This window comes from Prunus avium, chromosome 8, assembly GCF_965620075.1.
Source record: "Prunus avium chromosome 8, drPruAviu1.hap1.1, whole genome shotgun sequence".
Taxonomy (NCBI): domain Eukaryota; kingdom Viridiplantae; phylum Streptophyta; class Magnoliopsida; order Rosales; family Rosaceae; genus Prunus; species Prunus avium.
Window position 1 is genome coordinate 29,719,105 of NC_142291.1, and position 24,663 is coordinate 29,743,767.

At 36.5% G+C, this 24,663-nt stretch overlaps 4 protein-coding genes, 3 non-coding genes and 1 pseudogene across 7 annotated transcripts; 4 read left to right on the top strand and 4 right to left on the bottom strand.

The window, feature by feature from the left end:
• The first annotated feature begins 984 nt into the window (after positions 1 to 984).
• On the top strand, positions 985 to 1,771 carry LOC148292507 (blue copper protein 1a-like). The gene is made up of 2 exons (XM_088244914.1): positions 985 to 1,240; positions 1,509 to 1,771. Exons 1-2 carry the CDS (start codon positions 985 to 987, stop codon positions 1,769 to 1,771), a joined length of 519 nt encoding a protein of 172 aa, XP_088101040.1.
• A 3,279-nt stretch (positions 1,772 to 5,050) lies between these two features.
• LOC148292508 (blue copper protein 1a-like) lies at positions 5,051 to 5,744 on the top strand. Its single transcript, XM_088244910.1, has 2 exons — positions 5,051 to 5,303; positions 5,482 to 5,744. Exons 1-2 carry the CDS (start codon positions 5,051 to 5,053, stop codon positions 5,742 to 5,744), a joined length of 516 nt encoding a protein of 171 aa, XP_088101036.1.
• Positions 5,745 to 6,083: 339 nt separating this feature from the next.
• LOC110773659 (protein DETOXIFICATION 35-like) lies at positions 6,084 to 6,859 on the top strand (annotated as a pseudogene).
• A 340-nt stretch (positions 6,860 to 7,199) lies between these two features.
• On the bottom strand, positions 7,200 to 10,253 carry LOC110773663 (rRNA 2'-O-methyltransferase fibrillarin 1-like). Its single transcript, XM_021978184.2, has 7 exons — positions 10,101 to 10,253; positions 9,536 to 9,867; positions 9,263 to 9,358; positions 9,088 to 9,165; positions 8,831 to 9,007; positions 7,686 to 7,754; positions 7,200 to 7,543 (listed from the first exon to the last, which is right to left on the bottom strand). Exons 1-7 carry the CDS (start codon positions 10,114 to 10,116, stop codon positions 7,367 to 7,369), a joined length of 945 nt encoding a protein of 314 aa, XP_021833876.1. The 5' UTR covers positions 10,117 to 10,253; the 3' UTR covers positions 7,200 to 7,366.
• On the bottom strand, positions 7,985 to 8,054 carry LOC110773664 (small nucleolar RNA snoR60). Its single transcript, XR_002529343.2, has one exon. It is a non-coding gene; the product is annotated as a small nucleolar RNA snoR60 (small nucleolar RNA).
• LOC148292509 (small nucleolar RNA snoR60) lies at positions 8,281 to 8,353 on the bottom strand. The gene has a single exon (XR_015827262.1). It is a non-coding gene; the product is annotated as a small nucleolar RNA snoR60 (small nucleolar RNA).
• On the bottom strand, positions 8,503 to 8,575 carry LOC148292510 (small nucleolar RNA snoR60). Its single transcript, XR_015827263.1, has one exon. It is a non-coding gene; the product is annotated as a small nucleolar RNA snoR60 (small nucleolar RNA).
• Positions 10,254 to 16,274: 6,021 nt separating the features above from the next.
• On the top strand, positions 16,275 to 24,010 carry LOC110773660 (CDPK-related kinase 5-like). The gene is made up of 11 exons (XM_021978180.2): positions 16,275 to 17,388; positions 19,174 to 19,304; positions 19,569 to 19,610; positions 19,715 to 19,823; positions 20,763 to 20,841; positions 20,938 to 21,234; positions 21,316 to 21,428; positions 21,861 to 21,968; positions 22,046 to 22,108; positions 22,216 to 22,383; positions 23,471 to 24,010. The coding sequence occupies exons 1-11, from the start codon at positions 16,846 to 16,848 to the stop codon at positions 23,606 to 23,608; spliced, it is 1,791 nt and encodes a 596-aa protein (XP_021833872.2). The 5' UTR covers positions 16,275 to 16,845; the 3' UTR covers positions 23,609 to 24,010.
• Positions 24,011 to 24,663: the final 653 nt, after the last annotated feature.

A 24,663-nucleotide genomic window follows, 5' to 3' on the forward strand; every position in this document is an offset into this window, starting at 1 on the left:
ATTTTTAAATATAATGTTGAACACCAATGGCTTTGATGATGATATGCATTAGTTTTATTTTTGTACTTTTGCATATTTTGTTTCAACTATCCTCAGTCCCCTTGGTAGCTTATCTGTATTTCTTTGTTGCAGAATGTGATGGAATAGGCGAGCCAAACATTGAAGAACAGGTTAGAGGTTTCAAACAGAGATATTAATATTCTTATTTTCGAGCATTATCCATCCAGGATGAAGTTTTAATTATTTTGTTAAATGACAGCAGTTCTTGGATTGGGTGGAAGAGGGAGCAAAATGTTCATATTGTGAAGGTCATGGGTTTACAATTTGCGACGTATGGGAAGGGGCAACAGTAGCTTAGGTATTAAAATGTCTTCCCATAAAGACATGTGCAGTTTTATGCTTTGGTACATGTGTGTAATGGTAGTTTGCATTTATAAACAAATGGAAAATATCATATGTATATCTACTGTTTATTATACAAGTCAACGGGGTCTAGCTCAGTGTAAAAGGGCAATGACTTGCAAACCAGAGATCTCATGTTCGAACCACGACATCATAGTTGTGTGTGTGTGTGTGAGAAATCCCCCTCCCCTTTAGACATAGTGCTTATACTATAAAAAAAAAATTAATTCGAGGAATAGGGTTTAATTCTTACATTCTTCTTCCCTTGAATCAAAAGAATTGTTTCTTAAAAGGGAATGAAATTGAGGTTAGAGAGGGGAAAGTGGAGGACTGACTTAGGGAGACTTGAACATAATAAGAAGCATTACAAACTTCGTCTTACCCACCAATTTTGAAAAGGGGTCATTAGGCCGTTCTGCACCACTCAATCTGCCTACATAAGAACCCAGCGCCAACATTTGAATTCACAATAATCTCATTCTTAAGTCTCCTCCTCTCTCCTCAGACCAAAAAAAATTTCCTCCTCTCAACCCTCTTAATTTCCCTCTCTCTTCCTTCTCCTTGATCTGCATTTGGAAGTGAATGATGGGTTCCCATTATTTTGCACAAGCCCTAGCAATGGTGCTAATTGCTTCAATGCTGGCACTTGGCTCAGCCAACAAGGATTGGAAATATGGCAACTACACTGGTTGGGGTTTCAACCATGGCACATATCACCTCAACGAGACCAAAGGACCCAGCAAAATCACAGTTGGTGGGTCAGAAAAGTGGCATTACGGATTTGACTACAAACAATGGGCTTGGAAGAATGGCCCGTTTTATATCAATGACACTCTAGGTGAGTTTGCAACTTTTTGTTCATCTTTAGCTTCCTTAAGCCTTTTGGGAAAACCAAAAAAAAAGCTTGATTCTGTACATATGAAATGTTGTCTTCTATTGTCAAGCTGTAAGTTGCTCAGTTACACAGATTATCCATATTAATAATCTGATAACTTAACAACTAACTATATAGTAACAAAATGTTCCTTTAGTTATATTTGTCGTAATTACACTAATTATTCTGCACAATTTGATTCACTAACCTTTTCTCCATGATGAACATGCAGTTTTCAAGTATGATCCACCAAATGACACCACACGTCCTCACAGCGTGTACTTGTTCCAAAACCCTTGGAGCTTCATGAAGTGTGATTTAAGCCAAGCCAAGATGGTGGGAAAACCGACACAAGGAGGCGGAAAAGGCTTTGAGTTTGTGCTCAAGAGGTGGCAGCCTTACTACTTCGCTTGCGGCGAGCACGATGGCCTCCATTGTAAGGACGGACTGATGAGGTTCGTCGTCTTCCCAATGTATCGCGGCTGGCATTACTGATCATCTGGCAATGGAGGCTTTCTAATTTTCATAATTATTAATTACTTTTTAAACAAATAACAAGACTTGGTGTGCAAGTTTTGAGAGTATAGTTGATAATTTCATATTATTAACTCTTGTTAACTAGTCTAAGATGTAATACATTATATGATACGTGTGCTGTTTTTTGTAACAGAATTTATAAATAAGCAATCAAAAATTCATTGTCTTCCTACTTCTTTTTTTTTTTGAAACATTCTCTTCCTACTTTTATTAACCTTATAGGCAAACATCCATGCAAATATTCACAACAAGGACTCCGTATCCACAATACTATTGGACTACATCAACTTGTAAGGATGATAATAGGTTCACGATCATTAACTTTCTAATTTCAATACAAAATTTATTTCAATGATTGGAACTCATACGTTATTTTTGAAGAAAAAAATTAGACAAATTAAAAATCATTAAGATTTCTAATTGTGACCAACAAAATAAGACCAATGTGTTTCAAGAAAACACTAAAATTATAATCATTTAATTCAAATATGAATTTAAGTCATTTGTCGCAGAAATGATTTGAAGAAAGTCCTAAAAGACGGTTCATTAAAAAACATGAGGGGTTGCCAATTTTCAAGTAAGCATGCTCTTATAGTTTCTTCTTCTCCTCCTATAAATTCCTAATCTTTTCTTCAAGATTAATAAACCGTCATGCATATATTTTTGTAGCTTTGTTTAGGGGTGTATGGGCAACAACCGTCATGCATATATTTTAGGGCTTTGTGATCATTATAGCAGAGTTAGTTATTTCCCTTAAAAATGATTAAAATTGTTTATGTTGAGTTTCCCCAATGTCCTTTAATCTCATTGGGTTATAATTATACTAATATGAAGAGAGCTGTTGAGGAAATAGAAAGGTGAATGAGTGACTAGAGATAGAAAAATGAAATAGATAGGTATTATCGTGTTTGAATTGATTGTCATGTAGAAAGATGAAATTGTAATATTAATTTATTTTGCTTATGTATTAATGGTACCCAAAGCTTTGATAGCTATACCTGCCTATGTATGCTGGCCAAATTAACCTAAAGGATGCCCACATACCTCAATTCAAACCCGAAACTTCCACACAACTCATGAGAGACTCCTTTTCGTCCTTTGTATTGTTCCAGTCCAGGTGCTTATAAATATAATATTTCTCTAATTCAACAAATTAATATTTTATTTTATCAAGCAATATTTTAGATTATTTTAATGTGCGGAGAGAGGAGATTGGACTCTAATGCAAAGAACGAACATACCGCTTATTTCAACAAATTAATATTTTATTTTATTAGGAAATATTTTAAATTATTTTAATATACGAAGAAGAGATCAAACTTATATGCAAACGAACGAACATACCGCCTTAGCCAACTAACCTAACTCATATCTACATTTCAACAAATTGATATAATAAAAAAGTGCTATGCCATGCCAAGTTGAAGCATTTGTTCGAACATGTAAGCTATGTCAAGTTTTGAACATGTATGGTGATCTTAGTCCTGGTCAACAAATTAATATTTAATTTTATCAAGCAATATTTTAGATTATTTTTATGAACGGAGAGGAGATCGGACTCATATGCAAACGAACGAACATACCACTTATTTCAACAAATTAATATTTTATTTTATTTTAAATTATTTTAATATACGAAGAGGAGATCAGACTCATATGCAAACGAACGAACATACCGCCTTAGCCAACTGACCTAACTCATATCTACATTTCAACAAATTGATATAATAAAAAGTGTTATGTCGTGCCAAGTTGAAGCATCTGTTCGAACATGTATGCTATGTCAAGTTTTGAACATGTGTATGATGATCTCAGTCCAAATTTGCCAAGTCTTGAACATGGTTAGCTAGCAAGAATCTTCCACAGTGGTTATACTATTTGAGATATTTAGTCATATACCCATTCTTAGCATAAAAAATGTAAATAAACCCTACACCATTTAATTTCTATGAACAAACCAAAAAAAAACTTAAAAAATAACAGCTGGCTCTATTTAATTTAATTTTGATTATTAAATTACTTTGATGCCCTATTGAGTGTTTTGGGTTTTTTTATGAGCTTTTGGGGTTGGGCTTGTTTTAAGAAATCGATGGCAGTTTTGTAATTTATAAGAAGCTAAAAGCCTCTTTGTTATGTTGTAAATGAGATTTGGGTGTGTTTCTAAAGTCCATTTCCTATATGATATTTTTATAATTCCGGCCCCTTTATTGGGTATAATAGTGAATCTCCCCTATTTATTTCTCTCTGTCATCGTCATATCACACAATTGTATGGCAAAGTTTTTCCCTAAATCCAATACATATTTTCCTAACTTCTTAGGCCGACTTTTACTCGTTTTCCCCAATATCTAGTTCGGTTAACAATGCCTAATTTTCTATTTCACATTAAAAACATATTTAAATAAACTTTTATGCTCAAAAGAAATAGTAAAAAAGGATTAGCCCATTTGTATTTGGTTGACTCCGTCTAGATTTGATGGAGAAAATTCCCTCCACTATCATTCACCTTTGTCATTCATTTTTAGAAATTTTGTTTTGCTTCATTTTTCTTCGTATCATTTCAACGAAATTGTTGGATATTTGGTTTTATACTGTTAATTTAACTTCATTAGAGCCTCTCTAATGGATGTTTCAAATGTACAAAGCAAAAGTGTTCTTTTAGGTATGGTATATTTTCCGTGAAGAAGAGGTACAGTAAAATTTGCTAACCTTCTAACCACATATGCAGTAATTGGAGTTACTCTTAGGAAAGTCAATTTGCGGTAACTCTTTTGGGATTTTGCATTTTGTTTCTTTTTTCCCTTTAAAATTTTGCAATATGTGTTTCAACTTACAACGTAACAATTTGTTGAAAGTAATGACTTATAATTCGAATGATACTTTCATCTCTCTACATTCGAGGAATAGGGTTTAATTCTTACATTCTTCTTCCCTTGAATCAAAAGAATTGTTTATTAAAAGGGAATGAAATTGAGGTTAGAGAGGGGAAAGTGGAGGACTGACTTGGGGAGACTTGAACTTAATAAGAAGCATTACAAATTAACATCATGTTTTCTTCGTCTTACCCGCCAATTTTGAAAAGGGGTCATTAGGCCGTTTTGCACCACTCAATCTGCCTACATAAGAACCCAGCGCCAACATTTGAATTCACAATAATCTCATTCTTAAGTCTCCTCCTCTCAACCCTCTTAATTTCCCTCTCTCTTCCTTCTCCTTGAGTAGCATTTGAAAGTGAATAATGGGTTCCCATTATTTTGCAAAAGCCCTAGCAATGGTGCTAATTGCTTCAATGCTGGCAGTTGGCTCAGCCAACAAGGATTGGGAATATGGCAACTACACTGGTTGGGGTTTCAACCATGGCTCATATCACCTCAACGAGACCAAAGGACCCAACAAAATCACAGTTGGTGGGTCAGAAAACTGGCATTACGGATTTAACTACAAACAGTGGGCTTTGCAGAATGGCCCCTTTTACATCAAGGATACTCTAGGTGAGCTTTCATCTTTAGCTTAGTAAAGAAGATTATCGACATTGATAATCTGATAACATAATATGTCAAAATGTCTAACTACAGAAAGTTCCCTCACTTATATTTGTTATAATTATAATAACTTGTTTACGAAATTTGCTTCACTATAAGCAACCCTTTTTCTATGATGAACTTGCAGTTTTCAAGTACGATCCCCCAAATGACACCACACGACCTCACAGCGTGTACTTGTTTCAAAACCCTTGGAGCTTCAGGAACTGTGACTTAAGCCAGGCTAGGATGGTTGGAAATCAGACACAAGGAGGAGGGGAAGGCTTTGAGTTTGTGCTCAAGAAGTGGAAGCCTTACTACTTCGCTTGCGGCGAGCATGATGGCCATCATTGTAATGAAGGACTGATGAGGTTCATCGTCTTCCCAATGTATCGCGGCTGGCATTACTGATCTTCTGGCTATGGAGCCTTTCTAATGTTCTTAATTATTAATTAGCTTTTTGAGCAAATAACAAGACTTGTTATGCAAGTTTTGAGAAAGTATAGTTGATAATTTCATGATTGTTAATTCTTTTTATCTAGTTTAAAGATATAATACTATATGATTACGCGTGTGCCAATTTTTTTTTTGTAACATAAGTTTTTAATCAAGCATTCAAACATTCGTTGTCTTCCTACGTTAAATTATTAACCTTATTAGCCAAACGTCCATGCAAACATTCACAAAAAGGACTACATCAACTTGACATTTTCTGTTTACTAATTTATTAGTTTATTTATATGAACTTGGATTGGGACCCCAAGAGCAGCTAAATACGCCTTCTGTGTGACAGTCCCTGAGTCTTTGGCCATTGGAATGGTTTGCATGATTGTCGTCTTGATAACCAAAGACTACTTTTCTGTCATCTTCACAAGCAAGGAATTGCAACAAGCTGCTGCCAAGCTAGCCTATTTCTTCATGGAATTACCATGGTTCTTAATAGTGTCTAACCCTGATTTCGGGTATCGATCGAGTTACTTTGCTTCTCCTCAGTTCCCTCTCTGTATGCAGGTTTTCACTGGATTCATGATTTCAGGTGTTGGTATTGGAGGTGGATGGCAAGTACTGGTGGCTTATATAGCTTGGGTTGTTGGTTATTACATTTTTGGCCTCCCACTTGGGTTCCTTCTTGGTTATAAAGCAAACTTGGGAGTGAAGGTAAAACATTTCAGTCTCAGTTCCACAGCTAAATTTTGTGAGATTCTTTCGTCTTCACGGTCTCTAATCTTTGTTTTGTCCAGCTACAGCTAGTTTTAATACCAACATTTGTTCATTGTTGTAGGGAATATGGGGAGGCATGATATGTGGAACTGCTCTTCAGACGTTGCTTCTTTTGATAGTGCTTCATAGAACCCTCTGGAACAAGGAGGTAAGTTAAAATCTGCTAGAAAAATCGATAAGGACTTCAGCATTCCTGGTGAAAGGCAATAATCGTAATTTTTTTTCTTGGCAGGTTGAACAATCTTCGGAGTGAATGAAGAAGCGGGGGAGACGTTGAAGATGAGAAGATAGCTAACAGCATATAAAGATCCTAAAAGAAATTCATATCATGTTTCTCCAGAGACTAGATAGTCCTGAGTACCTAAAATCTCCTTGCTTATATTGGCCAGAATTTCTCTGGAAAGTCATGTTTTGGAGTGGTACAGAATTTACCTGTCAATTTCATTCAACTGGTTTATCTGATTTCCCCTTTTCAGGGTTCTCTTTCATCATCAATATTGTCAATTTGTTTTAACTGCTTTCAGCCAAAAAATGACCGTCATTACGCGCACAAAACCCTAATGCACAACGGAAACATAATAGAGAAAAAAAATTGGCGAGCATTCTAATGAGACATCAATACAACAAATTTTGCATTCCACCAAATGATCAAACGAAACTATTTTATAAAAAGCAAAAATGTATCAAACGTTGACCCACGAGTTCGAAACTACATAAAAGGCAACTCTAACTAGTAAGTAGTTAAAACTAGAAAGCAAAACTTATCAAGCCATGCTGCTCATGGGTGATAATATTATACATGGCCAACAATTCTAAGCAGCAGTTTTTGACTTCTTTGGCACACGATAGCCACCAACAACACAAGCATGGTCGCGCTCGAAAGGTTCAAGAGTGACTTGTTCCATAGGCTTAAACTGATCTGCCTGCAGCCTCTTCACCTCCTGTTGGAACACTGCTTCCGCAGGTGAGGTTGAATCAATGCAATTGGCCTGAAATGACAAACTACATTTATCAAACACTGGACTATGCAGCGAGAGGCAACTTTCCACAGTCAAACTACTTAAATGAATATAATAGGCTAAGGGACTTCATGTCTTATGACAAAGACTACTGAGAATTTTGAAAGCAAACCTTAATTGAGATAACGAAGTGACCTCCAGCCTTGAGAAAATACGACGCATTCAATGCTACAATCCTAGCCTGCAAAATCATTAAAGAGAGCAAACAATTTTCAGATGCAAATGGCTTAAGTGAGCTAGGAGAAACCAGTGGCAAGAGATTGTGGCCAAGCCTAAAGCCTCAACCCCGAGTGCCTTGCCAACACGATCATAACATTGACGTGCAGGCTACCAGAAAAACAAGAGAGAGAGAGAGAGAGAGAGAGAGAGAGAAGGCAAGCAACACCACAAAATCAACTACTTGACATCAGGAGCATCAGAAACTCGACTTACATCACCCATTATGTCTTGAAGGGGAATCCGAGTACTTCGTCACATGCTCAATATAGTAGTAAACACAACTTCTACAAATACATTGAAGGGACATAAAGAAAAAAATAAATAAATGCATGACTCATTGCACTGAGCCATGACAAGAATGGGTAGAACAAGTACATACAAAACCTTGTAAGCAAAAAAGGAATAAGCATGAAAAAAGCTTGTCTTAATACACTGAGCCGATGAAAAAGACACAAACAGAAAGGGCATTTCAAAAGACAAACGCATTACGCATCAGAAAACTCGAGCTCACATCATACATGACATCCTGAAGGGGAATCCGAGTTAACTCATCACATGCGTGAAAGTAACACAAAACAATTATGCTTTGTTGAAAACATACAAAACCTTGTAAGCAAAAAAGGAATAAGCATGAAAAAAGCTTGTCTTAATACACTGAGCTGATGAAAAAGACACAAACAGAAAGGGCATTTCAAAAGACAAATGCATTACGCATCAGAAAACTCGAGCTCACATCATACATGACATCCTGAAGGGGAATCCGAGTTAAATCATCACATGCGTGAAAGATAACACAAAACAATTATGCTTTGTCGAAAACATAAAAATCCAACTCAGATAATAGCAAATGCAACACAGGTGATATGGATTAGTAAATCAATAAGCTAAAAGAACAAACCCACATGAAGTATGGAAATCCTTGAACTTGCAAAAGCCTCAAGAAAGGCTCTGCCACCAGCTCAACCAAAGAATACCACCCCAAGTCTCTCCATATTTAAAGTTAGCTACTAGCAAAGAAAAGAATTGCAAGAAACAAACCTGATCAGGTTGTGCAACATCAGAAAATATCACATCAACCATGCCAACAAGCATACGATATTTAGCTGGATGTCTGGCATCTTCAATAATGGGTATAACATTCGTGCGCTTCTTTGCCATGTTTACCAAGTCTCTGCCACTTCTATGAGAAAACTCCACTGCATAGACAACTCCAGTCTACACAAACAACAGCAGTTATAAGAATCTATTATCAGCTTAACCAATTTAAGAACTGCAGTATTAAAAATAACACTTACAGGGCCAACAATGTCAGACACATGAGACACTGTGGTGCCAGAAGCAGCACCAAGGTAGAGAACACGAGCACCAGGTTTCTTCATCGACATACAGAAACAGAGAGATTGTAAACTCAAAATCATGGATAGAAAAAAGACAAAACAGAATGGAAGAAAACTTGGAGTCAAAACTTACAATCCATATATCATCAACACCACCGAGAATAGCTGCAGCCAACTTAGAACGGAAAGGGTTCCAAATTCTATATTCAACTTTTGTTCCATCCTCATTCTGAAAGGAAGAAAATGCACTTTAAGGTGATCTTCAAATTTTTTATTACATTCATCAACCATGAAAATAAAAATTGCAAGACACAGCAGGAACCAATAAGTCATCCGTAAAGCTATTGCTTTGAAAATCAATTGTTTTGAAGGCATTTAAATAAGAAAACTAACGAAAGAAACCGACCTGAACAGATATCCTCTTCTCGTTGTAAACAGCTTCCCCGGGCACCATATTCTTGGTTACAAGAGCATCTTCTTTACCCTTGGCAATGAACACCCCTTCATGTCTGTGAGGCTCGACAACTACTTTGTTTCCACCCTTCATTCCTCCCCTTCCACCACCACGGCCTCTTCCTCCACGGCCTCCACGATCACCACCACGTCCTCCGCCACGGCTTTTAAAGGCACTACCACCTCTGTCACCGCCTCTTCCACCACCACCAAACCTGCCTCCTCCTCTTCCACCTCTCCCTCCATCACCCCTGCCCCTGAATCCACCACCGCTACCACCACGACCTGCACAAAACTCACAAAACTATAAGGGCTGCTGCTAAAACTTCCCAACAATAACAACCATAAACTCAAAAAAGTAAAACAACTCAGAAACTAAGAATCCAAATGAAGAATGTATAGTAAAGAACTGAAATTTTATTTATATTTTGTTGAATACAAATTACCCAGAAGAACCAAACCAAAAGCATAAAATGTATTTTCAGCAGACTACACAGATCAATCATATTTTGCTCTACCTCGAGGAGGTGCCATCTCTGCGATTGTTGTTGTGAGCGGCTATGGAGATGAGGCAGCAGCGAGAATACGGAGATGAGGCGGCAGCGAGAATCTTTATAATGAGTCGCTTTAGGGTGTTTTTTTTTTTTTTTTTTGTTGAAAGAGCGCTTTAGGGTTTAGGGTTTTGATGTTACTGTCCTACTTGGATGCGTGTGGTGTGGTGATAATTTACTCAGAAGTAACTCGCTGAGGTAACTCACGATATAACATTGGGCCAAAGCGGCCCAAGCAATGCATTTATCTCAACAAGCTGTATGTAGCCCAAGGCCCTAACACTAGAAAACGGAGCATTTATAATGAGGCGGCTATGCTGAGGGATTCAATTCAGCCTTGCAATGCCGAAGTTGTCAGTTCGGTGAAAAAGGGCCTTAACTTGTAGACAAGTGGTCTTAGGATAGAATCTTGGCAATTTGTGTGTGAGAAAACCCCCCCTTCTCCTTCCTAACTTTACCCCAAAAAAAAAAAAAAAAAAATATATATATATATATATATATATATATAAGAATTCATTCGTGCAATAATAACTCTAAAATTAATCGAATGGATATTAAGGACCCCCGCATTATAACCACTCATTACAGTGCTAGAGAACATACACAAAGGGCTAAATGATTTATGGACCTTTGTGTTTCTTATTCTTTTGAGAGGGCCTCTAACTAGTATGGATTGATTGACAAGGCCCAATTTAAATGGGTCAGTCTGTTAGGCCTTCTCTAACTTAACTCTTCTGGAATTTAGTGAATTTTCTATCAAATTTTTCCCTTTTTATCTAACTTGTCGACTCATTCACGACCATGGGTATAGCATAGCCTACACCATGTGTGCTCTTTGCTCATGCCTCATGTGATTGGAAGGACGAACCCTGGTCCCTAGCTATAACCATGTAGAACTCATAGAACGGAATCATGACCTCCATGTAAAAATACAATGATCAAGAGCCAAATCTGTCTAAATCTTTGGGTTGGTTGGCAGTTGGGAAAACGTTCCTTCATGGACCATTATGTGACTAATGAGGAGGGTACATAGTACCTCTGTTGATTTTGTGGTTAGCTTCCCTTCATCTATTTTCTTGTGGTTGTGGTTGGGGTTAGCTTTCACTCGGAACTAGATGGTAGACAAATGTATCTGGAATTTTTTTTTATCAAATATAAACTTCAACGGTACAATCAAAGACATCAACAAAACATGTAAAATATCAATCCCGAGGGGGCAACAAACTAACATACTAAATGCAAAACTAAACCGGACAAAAGCCGCACTAAAACTACTAGCCCATAACAGCACAATCAACCAGAAGCCCAAACAAAGCCCACAAACCCAACATAACGAAAACCCTAAAACAACTCATGAGCCTAGACGACCCTAAAATAGGATTTCCAGCAATCTACTTGGGCATAAAAGCAAAAAAACAAAACAAAACAACAACTTTGCCAAAGAACAATTAAGTTATTTGCAGTAACCTCCGTCAAAGACAATGTAGAATCAACTTTAGAGAAGATGAGCTGCGTTAGGGAGAGGGTTTTGGAAGCAGGATTTGATTGAAAACATAGATTAAAAGGGGTGATGGGGAACTTCAATCTAACCATGGCTCAGAAGAAACCACCACAAAGAGTTTTTTATTCAAAATGCCCCAGTAGACTTATTCACTAATCTAAAAGGAAAATATGAGAAAAGAGGAATGGAAGGAGGGACAGTGACGCTTCTTCCTCCTCCCCCCTCTATGGAGTTTTCTTTTAGGACTCACAAAAGGAGAGAGCGGCTAAAATTTCTTGGGATAAAAAATTACCAATGTATATGGATTTAAGTTGGCTTCCAAGTTTTATTTTCTATTCCCCCTAGCATGACCATTTTGTGTGAAAGCGGAAAATATCGATGGAAATTACTATGATGTGCAATATGGGCGTAACAAATGTGATAACGGGGACTTTGTAATTCGACCTATACATAGCATTTGTCTCTGCATTGACCATCATAATCAAACATCATCATCTTTGTACCTCTTTTTAGAAAAACAAATAATGTTTTCTCTTGCTATTGCTTATTTGTACCATTTTTATTGATCACCTCTCTAATACATGTAGGTCTCACATACACTGGCATTATTGCTTACTAAATTGATACTTATTTTGCCAAACTGTGAATCTAAACCACATTCAGAGACAAAAAATATACTTTAATAATCTGACAAGAGAGCATTAGTCTATAATCAATTTATGGGTAACCACTTATTTGTCTTTGGGCTTACAACCAGGCTGTGATGTGTAGTTTAACTGGCTTTGTGCATTGTTTGAAAGCTTAATTAATAAAGAGAGATTCATGCACAAGAGTAGTGGAACACTTGCTGTAGGTGAAAGGTAAATGTTCTGCAAAATAAGGAGATATTGTTTTCAGAAGGGTTGAAAATGATTTCAGAAAGAGTTGGAATCAAAAGGACATGGGCTCAAATAAGCTTTAAGTTATTCATTGAAGAAGATGATGGAACTAATTGTAGTGGTTGTTTTCAGAAGTTATTCAACTTTAATGTTCGTCATTTTCATCAGTAGGGCAGTCTTTTGATTAATTTTATGGGGTAAGGCTGCGGAGAGGTCAGAACTCAGAACTGCAAAACAAGTCTAAAATCAACATCAATGAGGTTGGTTATGGTTGTGACAGCCCAATTCACTTTAATGCTACTTTATTTCAGAATTGCAAAAGTAAAAATTATAACCTAGAAATCTCTAATCAGTCTCCATCCTCGGGAGAAAGAAGAGTACATCTTTTGTTATTCTTTTCTTACATCAGTAGATATGGGCTTTAGCCAAGTTGGTTAGAGCGGATGTGCTCCCCATTCTGCATTCGAGTTCGAATTGACCTCCATATAGTTTAGATTATATTAAAATAGAATATCGTTTGTATAAAAAGGGTGCAGAAAGCATTTTCTTATTATTATTAAAAGTTTTATGCAAGCTCCTCATACATACCTAAAATACTACCCAACTATTTGGCAAAAATGGCTTCATGCACAAGATTTTCCAAACATGTAATTACAAATGCAAAAGGGTAATTAGAGTGGTTAATCCAGAACTGTTTTTATGTGCGGGTAGGTGACCTCTCCTTCATTTTTAAGTGGCATTGATTAGGCGCGAAAATATTAGTATATATTATAGGAGGTCAAATGTGTGTCCAAATGTCAAAAACATGTTGATGAGAAAGAGAGATTGTTTATTCCCTCACAATGTCTTGTAGTGGGGAACCCACTCATTGAAGTTCCATAATGGGATAATGGGGGATGAAATTTCAAAGTCACTTGAACTTGGAATGAATAATTTTGAGGACCCTTTAAGAAACAACAAAGTTGATGAAGGGTCAAAAAGGAAAATGAATAAAAAAAACAAAAAGAAAAAGAATATTTAAGTGGGAATTTCCATGAGAGATTGGAAACCCACTTTGGCAATCCACAGCCTCTGTTGATCGAACTCAGTCACAACCATCATTGTGAGGACTTTAGCTTTTTTACTTTTTTTTTTTTTTGGATGGACTGTTCAGAGTGAAACAGAATATATCAAATCCTAGAAAGTGTTATTATTCTAACCATATCATTATTTGGTAAAAAAAATATAAAAAAAATAAATTACATTACCATCAAGGCCTAACATATATGGATTGAATCATTGAATTTTCTTTGGTTTTTTAGGTTTGCAGTTCAAATGGTCATTGTAGAAACAGAAAAAGAAAAGTCTATTGGATTTGATCATAATTGAAGGGGAATTGACCATAGGGAAAAAGCTATAAGGTGTGGCCCTTTGGGGCTGCTCTCTTGAGCATATTTCTGAGAGCAAGTAATGACTTGTCACTATGGACACTGCTTGTCTATTTCTCGTGATGTTTAACATTTTATTGCCGACTCTTTTGTGTCTAGTTGCACAAATATGTATGGGAGAACAAAATAGAGAAACTTACATGTCACGAAGTGTATACTTTCTTGTCATAACATAATAGATTTATATATATAAATGGATATACACCTCGTTGCATATAAGTTTTAGTCGATGGAGGGGATTTTATAAGAAGTACAAGCACCCTCCTATTATTGCATGCGTTTGATCGGATGGGTCCATGTTAATAAATACCTGTCACGAACTGCATTCTTCTTGTTGAGTTTGAGATAAATTCATTGTCCTTTTACTACTGTGTAATCAACATAGGATTACCAAAACAACAATAATTAGCATTGGTGATAGTCATGAAAGATTATGTTTAGTCGACATCATAATTTACCGATCATCTTCATTGGATGACAATTTTTCAAAACAATACGAGACATGTATGGGTTAGGGTTAGCATTTCTTGATACGAGCTCATAAATAACAAGATTTATTATAATACGAACTCATACGATACGATCATCATCATTTGATAAAACCACTTTTTAAAAGAATATTGTTTTTTTGGCAACAAAAAAATATTGTTTTACAAGGAAAAAAAAGATTGAAAATGATAAGTTGTATAAGATTTTAGGCAATGAATTTTAACCTAAGATGTATGAAGGACGATAAAAAAGTTACCGAGTTTCTTGATTTTGCTGACATTTAAATGATATGAGAAGAAGTATACAATACAAGTGATATATTTAGTTTAGAAATTAATATCATAATCATAATTTAAAAATACGACACAATTATTAAACAAATCGAGTTTTTTTATATATAATTTTTTCTTATACAAGTAATAGTCTAATTAATCTGTAGGATGTAGGAAGAAGGATTCAGACATGAGTAAAAGGATGAGGACTCACTGTCCTGGCTAACTAGTCTAAAATCGAGTTATTATTAAGGTACCTAACTTAGATAATCTAAGTACCTAACTAACACGCATTGACTAGTATTCAACATAAAGGCAAAATGATGCGATTCAACACAAATTGATTGCCATCTCTAATTTATGTGATTTCCATCTCCAATTATAAGCTAAGTGATTTTCAATTGACTTAATGAGAACCACAAGATTGCATGCAAGTTGACCACTTGGCTGCTATTATATAAGTCCTCCTCTGCATACATGCATGACATAAAACAAGGCTACATTGAAAGAGTTTTATTTATATAGAAAAAGCTCATGAAAGAGAAAAAAAGAGAGGAAGAAAAGCTATGTGTGTGTGTATATATAATAACTATGATGAGGAAATGAGATATAAAATAAAATTATAATAAGAAGGATCATCTTTTTGGATACTTGTTGTGAGATCTCCATTTTTTTAAAATTTATTTTTTTCAGTTCAAATGATTGAATAGATGGGTCATTCATTAGCAAAACATGAAACAAAATGAAAAAAAAAAGGAAAAAAAAACTGATAATAAATCAGGCCAATACACTTGACATTCTGCACTCCTTTCGTCATTTTAATTTGATTAATCTATGTGTGTGTTTATATAAATAAATAAATAAATGTTCACTGCTCTAGGAATTAGGAGTTACGAGATCATGAGCAATAATAAAAGAATGGGGATACGGATCATTTTCTCACTGTACTAATCTATGCTTCCCTGTTTCCCGTTTTCCTCAATAATTGTGCTTTCATGAGTATTGATTAGAATTTAATTATGATTTACGTTATTTAACTGCCCCACTAAATCGAATAAACAATTCTGCCTATATATGAAGATGAGAAAAGGCTATTGCTAGAGAAATGCTCTAAAATAGCATTATAGTGAGAAATACTTTTGGAAGAAAAAATCTCACCAAGAACTTATTATATAACTTGCAAACATAAGTAGACATGAATTAGGCCAGTTGGTAAAGATAATGTGTTATTTTCTCTTGCATCAAAGTTTGATCTCCCTCTTCGTACATTAAAATAGCTTATAATATCGTAATATGTTCTCTTCCTTTGCACCAAAGTTCAATTCCTCTCTTCGTACATTAAAGTAATTTATAATATTGCTTTTGTAAAAAAAAAAAGATTTGGAAACATAATCTGAAGAATTTGTTAATAAGTAAAAATGCGAAGTATTTCAATTTGCAAGTATATTGGAAAAAATAATTGTGACTTTTGTATTTGGTGCTTTTGGGGTCTAAAAATAAAATAATAGTGACTTTACCAAGGGCAATGACTAATCCACTTTCCAACTTTCTTCCTTGTCTTGGCGTCATCTTGAAGAATGAAGACCAGAGCACCACCCCGAAACATCAAGTGCTCAAAAATACCCAAATCCCAAGTTCCCATCCCAACCCCCAAATCCCAATTCACAAACAAAAACCCCTCAACCAAAAAGAAAAATAGAAAATACTCCATGTGCTTGACCCGTGGCCAGTGAGATCATACAAGGCTACAAGCTACAGCTCACTCCCTCACTTCCATCTTCCTCAGTCCTCTCTCTCTCTCTCTCGTCGCCCTCCTCCCCCAACAAATCCTCATTCTCTCTCTCAACACATTTCCACCTTTTTCCCACCTTTTATTATTAACTCCAACAGCTCCACCAGCCCCTGCCTCTCTCTCTCTCTCTCTCTCTCTCTCTCTATGCAACACAAGAAAAGTGGAGCAACAACAACACCCAACAGCATTTACAAACAAACCCTAGAGCTAGAGCTACACTGACACACATTTCCACAATGGCACAGCCATAGCCATTGAATTAAGCAACCATTCAACCTCAAAGCTTCAACCTTTGACCCAGTTGAGCTCAGACCTCTCAAATCCCCCACTCACACTCTTCATTTGAATTCACCATGGGAACCTGCACTTCAAAGCCACCAAAACCCAACCCATATTCCTCCAGAGACCCAAATGACCAAACCAACCCTTCACAAACCCCCAAATCCCTTCCGTCCCTCACCCCTCACCACCACAAGGATGACGTCGTTTCCCGGCAGTCCCAGTCCCAGTCCCCCTACTTCCCCTTCTACAGTCCGAGCCCCGCCCATTACCTCAAGAAGTCGTCTCCGGCGAGGACCAAGAGCGCCACTTCCACTCCCAGCCGCTTTTTCCGGCGACCCTTTCCGCCGCCGTCGCCGGCCAAACACATAAAGGCCGTGCTGGCTCGGCGGCTCGGCAAAAAGGCCTCGGCTTCGGTGGCGATACCGGAGGATGCTGAGGACGAAGATGGGGTTGAGCTGGACAAGAGGTTTGGGTTTTCTAAGGAGTTAACAAGCCGATTGGAGGTTGGCGACGAAGTGGGTCGAGGGCATTTTGGGTATACTTGCTCTGCTAGGTTCAAGAAGGGTGAGTTTAAGGGTCAGCAGGTTGCTGTCAAGGTCATCCCCAAATCAAAGGTTCGTGCTTTCTTTAATTCCTTATCTCTTTAGCTCATCTATGAAAGCTCTCATTTGCTTAGGATTGAATTGATAATAAGGAGCATGTTTGATTTTTTTTTTTCCTATTGTTTTAAGAATTGGATTTGGTCCACCCCGTTTGCTTAATGTTGCTGGATAAAAGTCGGGTTCTTTTTATTATTTATTATTTATTATTTATTTTTGTCATTCTTCACTTCAAGATAAAAGCTGAGATTTTAGGCCTATGTTGAATCCCTGTTATTAGTATTGTTGTTGTGGGTCTTGTGGGTGGAACCAGGGAATGGTGGTTTGTGGTTTATTAAATTAGTTACTTTACTAGTTTACTGTGTGATTATGTTAATTCCTACCTGAGTGAAGACTCGAGGTTGAATGCAGCACAAGGAAGATCTTTACAAGATCTTGTCATGTGTTCATATCAATTGACTGTTGAGGAATCCTTCTAGATATAGAATATTAGGCATTAATTTTTTTAGATGTATACAGCTCCACATCTTGGAACTTTGAGTGAAAGGGGTGTAAAGTGACCAACTTGTTTGTTTATTGCTTTTCTCTGGTCAATGATAGGTGTTGATGATCTCTTGGCCTACTTGATCCATCTGAATGGCTTACACCATGTTTTGCCACACAAGTTGGGATATTTTATGTTCAAATCACATTTTGGAACGAAAGTACATTTTTCCTTTAAACAATTAGTATGTTTGGAGATTGATTGAATTCCATGTAGTGGGAATAGGAATAAACACAACTGTTTATTTTCTTTTCTTTAACGGCTTCTCCTCCATATAACACTTCGTTGATGTCTAAGATGTGACAGTTCCTTCTAAAGGATAAACAAAGCATACAGTCCAAGAGTTGTGAGTGGACCTAAATATGGACAAAAGTCATGGTCCAAATTGTGGTTTTGGTCTTCACAGTGGCATATAATTGAACTAGATCATATGGCAGCCAATCGATGATCACAGCCGGTAACAACCCATGATCACAGCCATCCCAAACTGCCGAAAACTTTTTATAGGTCACATTTCACGATATTGACTAAATACATGGTAACCATCAGAACCCTCATTAGGTGGTCTGACACTTATTCCAAGAGGAAAGAAACATTGTACTTAATCTTTTGTTGTTTTGTGTTCTGATGATCGTGTACCATAAGGTGGTTCAGCAATAATTGGAGCTATATGATTGACAGTATATTATTTTGAACAAAGTTACAAAAGATCTATGTCCAACCAATACTAAGGAATAAGGGACTGAAGCTGAACCAATATCCAGGGTCAAGCTGACTCAATCTACCCACTCTTTCATTAAAGAATAGAAGATGACGACTTTGCTTTCCTTCCTGACAAGTCATTCTAAAAGAAAGACAGGGAAGAGAAAAAACTCTTGAGGGATAGCAGCTGACATCTTTCTAGCCTCTAATAAACATAAAATTATGCCTCATATGCTGGGAGAACAGAGTTTAATTATTTTTAAATAAAGTAGATTACGTATTACGAATGTTGAACAAATGCAAAATTGGATGACGTAAATACTCCAGTTGCCTGGGAAAAAGGTCCAAGATCATGACTGGTACAATGGAATACTGGTATCTAATTGGATTTGAATTCCTGTTTCCTGAGTAAATTTGGAGGGGAAATATAAGATGTGAAGTACTTAAAGAAGTATATAGAAGGCCATGACAATGCATTCTGTTGAGATAATATGCAGTTTCTGTATTTTTGTTATGATAATTTATTGTCATGCCAATGTATTCTTTGTTGTTAGATGACAACTGCCATTGCAATTGAGGATGTGAGAAGGGAGGTCAAGATATTGCGTGCCTTGACGGGACATAGCAATCTAGTTCAGTTCTATGATGCATTTGAAGACAGTGATAATGTCTACATAGTAATGGAGTAAGCTTAAAATTTGAATTACTATTTAATACTACTTCGGGTTTTTCTTTTGCACAAGTAATAGTTATTGACTGAGGTGAAAATTTATATTTTTATGAATACTTCACTAAACTTGTCCCATTATTGAGTATGAGCAAGTAATCCCCTTGGTGAGGTTGTATGATTCAGTTGGTTTTCTGTTTTTCATTTTTATTAATTTACATTACATGGAGGATCGCTTAATGGTCTCTGAATTTACAGTATTCAAATTTTTTGACATTTCAGGTTATGCGAAGGTGGGGAGCTTTTAGATAGAATACTTTCAAGGTATTTTTTAGATGATAGTATATAAAAAAAATTAAAAATCTTCCTTGGGACTTTCAGATGCTGTTAATTGTTGCCACTAACTTGATATCATGTTACTTCTGAAGGGGCGGGAAATACTCGGAAGATGATGCGAAGACTGTCATGGTTCAAATACTGAATGTTGTTGCGTTTTGTCATCTTCAGGGCGTGGTGCATCGGGATCTTAAGCCAGAGGTGGAACATGTTCCTTTCTTTTCTTGTTATGAGATGCCTATTTAAAGGCTACATTTGTTATGAAGATCTGAGTATAGGAACGTGGGTGTGGGTATTGACCAAATGAAGGGGCTTTCTGGTAGTGGATGAGGCTGATTAATCTTGCCTGCACTATCGGGTTTAGGGGGGAAAACATTCTTAAGTTAGATTCAAGTGTTCCCCTCCCCAACCCCGAACAATTTTTACAAGAAATGGAACTGCCACAACTGATGCTTGCTTTTATAGAACAGAGAGGCTGCAGTAAAATCCGCATATGTTTCAATTGACTGGATACATAGTTTCCCAAAAATTACTTGACTGTTTCAAATTAGTGAAACTAATACATGGTTGATTCTTGTGGACTAAGATTAAACGTCATCCTTAGGAGAACTAAAACCTATTTCTCTTCTGGACTAAGTTTAAACACTATCCTCTAGCAGGACTAAACCATTTTTTCTCCTGGACTAAAATTCTTTTCTAGTATTGTTATTACTATTTGATGCTTCCAATCTCATAAACTCGTATCAGTGGATTTTCCATGGGTCTCATAAGTTCCCAGATTTCTGATGTCATTGCTGTAATTGCTGTAGCTGAGGTTCCCAGCTGTTTCTTTAACAGGTGTTTTTGAAGAACTGAAGAAAAAGCCTGAGTATTGACCCATATATGCTTGGTCCATATGGTATCTTTATGTGCTTTGTTCAAAAGACGTTTTATGTGGGAAGTGTAGGGTTTCCTCCTAACAATTTACAAGAAAACTGATGTCTCCCCATATTGCTGTGCCAGATACCTTGATACATATGTCAGATATCCATCATTAAAGCTAGAAGTTCTGGTCTGCTTGATATATTTGTTACTGTTGATTGTTCTATATGTAATTATATTTGTATCAATCTAATGTTCTTTTTTCATTTTTCTTATCAGAACTTTTTGTATTCCGCTAAGGATGAGAATTCCCAGTTGAAAGCCATTGATTTTGGCTTATCAGATTTTGCCAAACCAGGTATGCCTTTTCCTGAATAGTCCAGCTCTATCTTCTTATCAATGTCTCAGCCTTTGGAGTTTGGAGGGGGGTTTTAATACTCATTCTGGCTTACAGATGAGAGGCTTAATGATATTGTTGGAAGCGCATACTATGTCGCACCTGAGGTTCTACATAGATCTTATAGTACAGAGGCTGATGTTTGGAGCATAGGTGTAATAGCATATATTCTTTTATGTGGTAGTCGCCCATTTTGGGCCCGGACTGAGTCTGGGATTTTTCGAGCGGTGTTGAAAGCTGATCCCAGTTTTGATGAAGCACCTTGGCCGTCTTTATCTACTGAAGCAAAGGACTTTGTTAAACGCTTATTGAACAAGGACCCTCGGAAACGAATGACAGCAGCGCAGGCTTTAAGTGAGTCTTCCCTATCTCTATTATGTATTAAGTTTCTGCCATCACTTTCCTGAGTCACTGACCATAATCTTTTGTTGGCAGGTCATCCTTGGATCAGGAATTATAATGATGTAAAAGTGCCTCTTGATATTTTAATATTTAGACTCATGAAGGTTTATATGCGATCATCATCACTTCGAAAGGCTGCTTTAAGGGTGTGTATATGTTTTCACTGATGAAAGAAAGAGAACTTTGTCTCGAATTTTGCCCATGCTGAATCAGATTCTTGGTCTTAAGAATTTTGTATATCAAGTCAAATGATTGGGTTAGTTTTCTTGTTGAATGGGATTCTTGTTTTTGCGTCCTAAAACATGTGAAAATTTGAGAATAATTATTAGTATCCATAATTATTATGATGATCAATAAACCCATCAAAGCCTGGTAAAAATAAGGGAAGTAGCGGGGTTTGCTAAGGTGTTATCATCAGTTACTCGATAATTGCTTCATCCAAATTATTCTTCTATGTGTGTGCATAGTTGTGTTTTTAATTTTTGGTTGTATGTTTTATATTGTTCATAACTTGAAATTTTGGTGTATGTATAATCAATCTCTTAAGAGTTCATTTTTTTTGTCAATTTTTGTGACAGGCCTTATCTAAGACATTGACTGTGGATGAGCTCTTTTATCTGAAGGAGCAGTTTGCACTATTGGAGCCAAACAAAAATGGCACTATAACTCTGGACAATATTAGAATGGTTGGTCTCTCTCTCTCTCTCTCTCTCTCTGAGATAAGTCAATGCTTATAGTATTCTTTTCATTTTGTCCTGGACAGGCCCTGATGAAAAATGCAACAGATGCAATGAAGGAGTCTCGCATTCCTGATCTCATTGCATCGGTAATAATGTGGATGCTAATTTTTTTCTTTGATGTTCCTTGACCTTTTCTATTGTGTTAGGTCTCATTGGCTGTAAAATTACTGACTGATTATTTCTTCCATGACAGCTAAATGCACTTCAATACAGAAGAATGGATTTTGAAGAGTTCTGTGCAGCTGCATTAAGTGTTCATCAGCTGGAGGCACTTGATCGTTGGGAACAACATGCACGATGTGCATATGAACTTTTCGAGAAGGATGGAAACAGGGCAATTGTCATTGAAGAACTCGCTTCAGTAAGTTGAAATTTTATTGTCTCATTTTGCAGGCTTGCTATAAATTAAATTAAAGAGTTTGATAATCATAGGTTGATTTCTGAGCATTCAACATGTTAGTTATTAATTGGAGTTGATTTACATCTCTAACCAATTTCTATGTTACTTGTTACCCTGGTAAAACAATCAGAATATTGGAACTAGTTACTGTGGAGAGAACTAATTATATTAAATAGTTTTGGATAAACCAAACTTTTGGTCCTTGTTTTTTCACTTGTTTTAACCAAGTCCTTTTATTTTTCAAATAAAATCCAATGCCATTCATTCCTCCATCACAATAATAATTAGTAGTCTTTTTCTCCAGAAAACTAATTATATTAAAGAGTTTTGGATAAACCAAACTTTTGGTCCTTGTTTTTTCACTTGTTTTAACCAAGTCCTTTTATTTTTCAAATAAAATCCAATGTCATTCATTCCTCCATCACAATAATAATTACTAGTTTGCTTCATATCCAGAGAGAAAGAGGAAACTACTGTAGTTAGTAATTTAGTTGACCTCACTGTAAGCAATTTTAATGCTCAAATTCGGAAAAATGGACTTATTATATTGTGTAGACTATAATACGGGTAGGTGGCAGGAACGCTGCATGGCATTTTCTCTATACTGACCTTTGACGTCATATCAGTAAACAGTGGTCCACATCAACACTTTCGATAACAAAATTGTGATTATGGTGCCTAACAGATCACATTGCTTCACTGAAAAATTGAAAGATCTAATTGAAACAATTGAAAAAGTAATGCTGGGAAGTCCTCGTGTTGCATCCCTTCTTTTTCCATTCAAAAAAGAAAAAGAAAAAAGTAAGGAGTGTATGTTGGTCTAGGGTTTTTAATTTGTACGCCAGTGCATCCTATGCATCTGGATTTTAGTAGGATCTGCCCGTTGTCAAACCATTTAGAAAAGATGATCTTGACATGTTGATTTGCCTTTTCTTTTACTTCTTATTTTTACCATTCTAGAAACAAAAGATTTATAAGGCTTAGTACATTTTGGACTGGAGCGAACTGAGACTACTGTTATTTACATTATCTTCAAAATGCGTTTCAGGAACTTGGACTTGGTCCCTCAATTCCGCTTCATGTGGTTCTCCATGACTGGATTAGACACACTGATGGGAAGCTAAGCTTCCTTGGCTTTGTGAAGTTGTTGCATGGTGTGTCCAGCCGGACGTTTGTGAAAGCATAGGGAAGTTATAGAGCATTATTTGGGTATGCGTTTTAACCAAACGAGATGTGCTATGTGTTGATAGACGACGTGCATCCAATGATTGATTTTCAAGATTTGGAGATCTGATAAGATGGCCAATTTACAATCTGCTTTGGCACATAGAATGAGCCTTCTGTGCCAATTTGGGGAGAGAAGCTTGAACTTCCCGGACACTGCAGGTGCAAGCCTGGTTACCAGTTTGAATGCTGTGTTGTTGATATTCAGAGTGTAAAGCTGTAGTTAGTTTGCCTAAATGGGTAATTACATATTCTTCAACTCCTCAGATGCGTTGTACACGTTAAATTATCCTCGTCTCCTCCAACATCTGTCCAGTTACTGTGAAACATGCTTGAATGAATTGCCTCAGTATTGGAAAACTCCTCTGTGGCTTCAATTGAAAACCAAGCATACAAGCAGTGTGGTAACTAAAAAACAGTGTAAATAATCTCACATCCGGTAAGCATCTGGAAGTAAAAATTTTAGCTCTGGATGATGGAACAAGAAGAAGAACTACCTTCTCAGAGAATTAAAAGGAAAAATTAGAAAAAGAAAAGTTTGAGTTTTGAGTTTGGGATCTCCTCCTGCTGTTGCAAGCCTTGTGGCTGAGGATGCTTTTGAGTTTATCAGGCTTAGGGATGTCCAAAAGTATTTCTTGTTTTAATTTGGGTCTCCTGGGTACCGACACAATTGGATTTTAAATTACAAAAATTGTTAGTATTCAACTACAACATGAGTCAAACGATTACTGGTTAGTAAGTTCTACGGCGCTAACCATTCGTTTTGACCCTATGAAAAATGTAGTGGTGCTACACAGCAAAGATACCACCTATTTTTCAGAGTTTTGGTAATAATTAGTGTCTATATTAATTTAAATTTTTTAAGAATTGCAAACATGTGCTTAGCCAAGTTGGTTAGAGTGGATGTGCTCCTCACTCTATACCCAAATTTGAATTTCTCTCCCCATAGTTTAGATTATATTAAAATAGAACATCGCTTGTATCGAAAAAACAAAAAGACTAAGAATTACACATATA